General features: G+C 38.4%; 1 protein-coding gene across 1 annotated transcript; it reads right to left on the bottom strand.

Moving 5' to 3' along the window:
- Positions 1-1,948: 1,948 nt before the first annotated feature.
- On the bottom strand, positions 1,949-2,632 carry LOC133089680 (NPC intracellular cholesterol transporter 2). The gene has a single exon (XM_061187775.1). The coding sequence runs from the start codon at positions 2,625-2,627 to the stop codon at positions 2,178-2,180; it is 450 nt and encodes a 149-aa protein (XP_061043758.1). The 5' UTR covers positions 2,628-2,632; the 3' UTR covers positions 1,949-2,177.
- Between the last annotated feature and the right edge of the window lie 210 nt (positions 2,633-2,842).

Raw genomic sequence — 2,842 nt, 5'->3', positions numbered from 1 at the left:
TGGATGCAGAACCTAACTGCAACTAATGTGAGGCTTTTCAGAGTCTTTCATTATCAATTTTGTGTAAGCATTCATGCATGTCACTGCAGAAATATTGATGTGCTCAATTATGGGGTATTGTTCCAGATTCCGACATTGGTGTTCCATTATATATATATGGCACCATACCTGTATTACCTATCTAAAATTTGAAAATTTATGAATTCTAAAACACATCTTTCCCTAAAAGTTTTGGACGAGGGATTGCAGACCTATATTATGGAAAAATGCTTTAGAACATGTTCATGTCTTACATTTTATATTGGAAAATTATATTCCATAAAAGCAATTATTTGGAGGTATATTTACCATTGAGTTAACTAAACAACTCACTAGAAATTAAATTCAAACATAATGAAACTAAGCTAACATTAATTTATATTTAAATGGCAAGAAAAGCAGCACTTAAAAAACCACAACCTACTTGTCAGCAACATATGCTGATTGCCGAAACTGCAGGAATTCTAACTTTCTGCATGTCTGCATGCAAAGTAGAAAAATTTCAACATTTCCAAAACTTGAATGATAGTCAGACTTGATAGAAAAAAAAGGTCCTCAGAAAGCCGTTAAGCGTGAGTTAATGTTAACTATGAATATATAATTTCAGTACCTTTGATTAGTCCTTTTACTAGTTATAAGGTAATGCCTCTTAGTCATAAGGTGTGTAAAAATGGAAGTCAAAAGAATTTATCTTCTCACTCTCAATACGGGATTTTCATTTTTATGGTTTATTCTTGACTCATTAGAATTATCTGGTAGGCCAGGAACCATACTATAAAAGTCATCTATCTAGAATCATAGTTATCATGTTGAAGAGGTGGTGGTATTTGATGGTTGGATTGAATAAGGATGGTAAGAATAAACTTTTCCAACATAACACAGTCATTGTAAACCTCAGAGTAGGTATAAGCAATGAGATGTCTACTTTGTGGACATTCATGGAATTAACATTAACAAATATATAGAATATACTCTCTGTGATTGTGCTTTGATGCACTTCACAAGGCCCACAAAACCACCCCAGTTTTCCCACTGTTTTATCGCAATTACAGATGGACATTTTAAAATGGTGAAGGAAGGTAAGTTACATTGTAGCAACAAGGATAGGTCAGAACTCTTGAGTTGTTTTGGGTAAATGGATCCATGGTTAGAACTTTGTAACTTTATAGTATAAAATAAGCCTAATGAATTTTTTATTTTGAGGATTAGGGAGGAGAGAATTTTAATCCAAATAAAAATTTCAGTAAAATTGTGCAATTACTATTTAAACCTCTAAGCTTGAAATTATACTGACACATCTTTGGGGCCCTGACTTAAATCACCATTGCTCTTGGTTAGATGTATATATATATATATATTTTTTTTTTTTTTTTCAGAAGAAAAGATTGACGAGTTTTTATTTATTCAAAGGGACATTTCCAGGTGCATAAAGAAGCCACAAGTTAGTGTTGTTAAAAAAAAAAAAAAATCAAACATCTGCTAATCAAGTGATGCATTTAATGAAAACCACCTAAGATAGTAAAGGGGACATGAGCTAACTGCAGAGAATTTCTGTCATAGAATACCTCCCCTCCACTACCGTGCTGGACACCACTGCAGGGCAAGTCATGGCAGGTGAAGCAGCGGAGCTGGAGGTGAGGAAGCTCATTGGCCAGATGCACTGAACTCAACGAGGCACATGGAGATGAGGAACTTGCAGATGTAATATCCCACCTAGATGGATGTGGTTTGGAACCCGTGCTTTGCTGCAAGGTCTGGTAACCCTAGGGCAAGTTATCCATTATCCCCCAAGCAGCCTCATTTGGATCATGTCTGGTTAGACCCTCCTTATTCCAAAAGCAAAAACCAAACCAAAACAAACAAACAAAAAACTCCCCCTGAGGACAATTAAATCAATCCCTACAGTCTCACTTTCTCTTCCTTCCTTCAACCCTTTTACAAAGGATAATACAGGGGCGACAGTTCTGAGCTCTCAGGAAATAGGGTCCTTAGATGCTTTTGGAGGTTGAGAGGCTAGAACGGCAGTCTAGAAATTCCTTTCATCTTATGGCACTGATTTAGTTTAGACTTGATTTCTCCTCCTCTCGCTCCACCCGTGCTCTCTCACCCCCAGACGGACATATTGGCATCAAATAGCTCTAGCTTTCAATCTGTACTGGGATTTGCCAGCAGAAGAGACGTTGGTCGTTGTCATCCTTAAGTTCCCACTCTACCACCAGTTTTATAGAGGGGTATTCACTCTTCACAGGTAGTTTATTCAGGTAGCTATAGGTCTTGTCTTTTTCAATGGGGCAGCTGATTCCACTCTTACAACCATCAGGCTCAGGAATAGGAAAGGGAATTGCGATGCCCATCACAATGCCATGCACCACAGCTTTGCTACTTTGAGACTGAGTGCTACTGGTGAACGTGACATTGACACTGTAAGACTGTCCTTTGTGCAGTTGGCAGGGCTGGGTGGAGCATGGGTTCACATTCACTTCCTTTACAACTCCGACCCCAGAACCGCAGTCCTTGAAATGCACCGGCTTGGCCAGGGCGGAGGCGCTGAGTGCCAGGAACAGGAACGCGGCGCCCAAGAAACGCATCGCAGCTAAGATTGCAAGCTCAAGGAAAAGAGATGTATATATTTTTATTTTTCTTGGTTTTCTTGGATTAAAGAGCTGTATAAGGCTTGATCTTTCATTATTTTCTTGGTTACTCTCTCAGGTTTCTTTTCTCGGATATTTAATGGCTGGCTCTTTTTGTTCAGGCGTTAGTTTAAATATCACCATCACTTTCTTTCCCTGATTCTTCCCTTGTT

Source organism: Eubalaena glacialis, chromosome 4, assembly GCF_028564815.1.
Source record: "Eubalaena glacialis isolate mEubGla1 chromosome 4, mEubGla1.1.hap2.+ XY, whole genome shotgun sequence".
NCBI classification, from domain to species: Eukaryota; Metazoa; Chordata; class Mammalia; order Artiodactyla; family Balaenidae; genus Eubalaena; species Eubalaena glacialis.
Note: the sequence above shows the minus strand (reverse complement) of the source record. Positions and strands in the feature narration are given on the sequence as shown.